The sequence below is a fragment of the Bidens hawaiensis genome, unplaced genomic scaffold (genome assembly GCF_021521415.1).
Source record: "Bidens hawaiensis isolate Kalapana, Puna unplaced genomic scaffold, B.hawaiensis_p1.1 tig00019700_1, whole genome shotgun sequence".
Lineage (NCBI taxonomy): Eukaryota > Viridiplantae > Streptophyta > Magnoliopsida > Asterales > Asteraceae > Bidens > Bidens hawaiensis.
Window position 1 is genome coordinate 63,049 of NW_027492995.1, and position 3,374 is coordinate 66,422.

At 36.2% G+C, this 3,374-nt stretch overlaps 1 protein-coding gene across 1 annotated transcript; it reads right to left on the reverse strand.

Annotated features, from left to right (window-relative positions):
• Positions 1 to 841: 841 nt before the first annotated feature.
• Positions 842 to 3,035, reverse strand: LOC143559120 (HVA22-like protein a). The gene is made up of 5 exons (XM_077047797.1): positions 2,957 to 3,035; positions 2,761 to 2,787; positions 1,704 to 1,826; positions 1,378 to 1,621; positions 842 to 1,295 (listed from the first exon to the last, which is right to left on the reverse strand). Exons 1-5 carry the CDS (start codon positions 3,016 to 3,018, stop codon positions 1,233 to 1,235), a joined length of 519 nt encoding a protein of 172 aa, XP_076903912.1. The 5' UTR covers positions 3,019 to 3,035; the 3' UTR covers positions 842 to 1,232.
• Between the last annotated feature and the right edge of the window lie 339 nt (positions 3,036 to 3,374).

Genomic DNA, 3,374 nt, shown 5'->3' on the forward strand with positions numbered 1-3,374 from the left:
GGCCAAAACCCGGGCTGACCGGTCTAATTAATCACATAATTTAGCATTACTTGTAGGTAAACCATAAACACCTAATATCGGCTATACTGATTTGTAAGTTTCAAAAGGAATATATAAGGTACATGAAGGTGAAATAAAGTAGATTTATCTGATGTTTTGATATTTAAAGAGATAGAAGACACATACTGTTTTTTAAGGAAATATATAAATAGTATGATAGTTATTCTCAAACTTATAATTTATAAAGCATACAATGTAACGATTCCAACAAGTACAGACCTAAAAAACCAACCAAACCCGAACCTACTAGATCGAAACCACTCAAACCAGCCAAGCCAAAACCCACCCAGCCTTCGGCCTCAGTTTTCAACCAAAAACAATCTGAAGTCTGGTCCGACTCACAACCGGACTAGTCCAATCCATTACAGTCCGGTCCTCGGTCTCAGTTTTCAACCAAAAACAGTCTGATTCTATAATCGATCTAGTCCAGATCGTTTCTCTCCGACGTTCATGAGCCCATGCTAAAGTTTCAATGCTATATGATTGGTTGTGCTGTCTAAATCAGGAATGAGCAAAAGACCAATTGATTATTAAACGACAAAACCAAGCCAAACAAAGAACCTGCAACTCGGTTTTGTGTTTTTAACTGATAATCAAGGTTTGCTTGCGGTTTGGTTTGCTTGCGGTTACACCTTATTCCAAACCAAAACAGCGGCAAACTTGTTTGAATATTTGTTATTGGGTTTATGGCCAAATATATTATTTTGATTCAACTTTCAGGCTGAATTCATTAGTAAGTGGCTGACAAAAAAAAATTAAGCCAAAAGTTTATCGCCCAAACATTTTAAACCCATATGTAAAGCCGAAAATCAACTCATAACTCCATAAACAAACCGAACCCATACGCAAAACTGTAAACCAAAATGTATCGGTTTTCTAAAACCGAAAAATCCCCAAAACCAACCCATGCACACCTTTGATGGTGGGTATTTGGATGACATGTATTTTTCTGTAATTTGCAAGACAAAAAGTGGTTGGACCAATTTACTCGACGATTACTCAACTAAACACGGTTTATTTACAATGATTATTATATCAGGCATTGGTAAAAACATCATTTGACTCACAAACTAGCATACTTCAGCCACATTTCAACAAAACAAAACAACTTTAACCACCATTTAAGACATAAACAACCTCATCAATCCTCCATGATGATGCACAAACAAACCTCAATATCTATGGTCATCTTCAGCAAAGATACTTCCGCCTCCATACCTTACTTCCCTATCAGACTGCATTAACATAAACACAATTAAATCTCATAATATAAAGAAAAGACTTTCAAGTAAAAAACTGAAACAAATAGATGCATACGCGGTGAATAATTTCTTGAAACGCGTCTGGTCCATGTTCCTGGATGTATTTCTCAGCAGCAGTTAAAATGTCATCCGGTTTACTAAACACGTCTTTCTTTCTAGGCACATACCAAATGTTTATTGTTTGCTTTCCCGTGTAAAACGGTCTAACATAATGTTCATAAACATAAGCAGCGCCACTGAAGTATGGTATCATTAACCAGCAGGTTACAATCAGCTTCGCATATGACCAGAACGGGATCCTGATACGCGACAAAAATAATTATAAAGATGCTCATATTATAATGAAATAATGAAAATAATATATAAAGTATGCAACTTTACCATTCAATGAGCTTTGCGAAGGTTAGCTCGAAGAGAGTAATCATGGAATATAAAACCCAATATGTAAGCCATTGTTGATCATCCACTTGAGATTTAGTCTCTATCGCCCTGATTGAGGCATATCTATTTAAGAGAAAATAAAAGCTCATTATTCACTGATTAAAGCTAACTGATTTAAAAAAGGGTTAATACAGTAAAAAAAAACCAACTTACTCTCGTTTTGCATAAATAGTTTTGTAAACCCAATTTTGGTATATTAATTCCCTCGTATAAGACCATGTGTTACGGTGGCGTGAAAGTGGCCGTGCGAAACTGCCAATATGGACATACTTGGCGTGAAAGTGGGCTGTGATATTCGCGAGCGAGCTCACGGGTGCTAAGGGCTCAAACGTTTTAATAATTGTTATATAACCAATAATTTATTGCCACCTCATCCCACTATCAAATTTTACATTTCACCCCACCATAACACATGTTTTTGAATGTGAAGTCTCAAAGCCCTTTTGCCACATCATCGCTTACGTGCCACAATTCACCTCTTTGACTCTTTCACCCCTCCCATAAGGCCCTGGGCGTTAAAGCTGATTTGGCAAAGGTTAACGAGTGCGACGTCACTCCCTTCATGGGTTAAGGGGCGTGAAAGGCAAGATGCTAACGGGCTTTAAAATTGTTTACAAATTAAATTGAGGGGCATGAATGTATGTATGCCCCATGGTCTAACACATAGTCTAATGTTACATGTCAGTTTTTTTTTTTTTTTTTTTTGAATGTTTAAGCTTGCCTCCTACTATTTACAATAAACCGCCATTGCCAGGGATCGAACCCTGGACCTCTCACCCAAAGGCCTAAGCCTTTACCATCCCACCAAAGTGGAGATGGCGTTACATGTCAGTTGCTAGGAGCACAACCATGACATTTAATACACCAAAATTAATGATATCACATTGGTTTTTTGTATTAAGTTTGTATTAACCCTTAAAAAAGGAACAAATTAATAATAATAATAATAATAATAATAATAATAATAATAATAAAAAGGTTTGAGAATGAAACTTACAGAGGATAAGCCAAACTAACAACAGGGCTGCAAGATGAAATTGAGAAACCGAATCAGAAACATGGTTATGATTTACTAATAATTGAAACCCTAAAGGAATAAACAAACTTGTTGGCCTAACTTTTACAAGAACAACATACACCCTGGCCTAAATTAAACAACTTGATATTTTAGAAGAATGAATTTAGTCATTAACCCGGCAAGAATGTCGAAGTTTTGAGCGATTAGTTTGAGCAAGTTTCCAGCTCCAGATCCCATCTTCTCTTCAGTAGAAACTAGAAACCCAACAACCAATTTGTTTTTACTATACTGGAGTATATAATAAGAATGAATATATATGAAAGTGAAAGTGGGTTTGTGGAAGTGGAACAACACAAGTGCTGTTGATGTTGAAGCAGCCAGATAAAGCATGTGGATGCATTGGTTGCTTGTATGGTACAACTACACATTGCACCCGATTCTTTTTATTTATTTTGGGATAATAATGATAATGATGTGGTGAGTCGTCAAAACGAAGACCAGGGTTGGACCGAATTTTGACTTTTTTTTATGTGCGTTAGATTATCACGTTATAAAGCTATTTTCTTTCTATTTCTCTATCTCTGTAATTACGT

Excerpts from the sequence above, each read along its gene's own strand:
- LOC143559120 (XM_077047797.1), bottom strand. The coding sequence starts at position 3,018 with ATGGGATCTGGAGCTGGAAACTTGCTCAAACTAATCGCTCAAAACTTC. Across the intron at positions 1,827-2,760 it reads GTTAGTTTGGCTTATCCTCT|ATATGCCTCAATCAGGGCGA; the intron begins GTAAGTTTCATT and ends TCTCTTAAATAG. Across the intron at positions 1,622-1,703 it reads TTCGCAAAGCTCATTGAATG|GATCCCGTTCTGGTCATATG; the intron begins GTAAAGTTGCAT and ends GTCGCGTATCAG.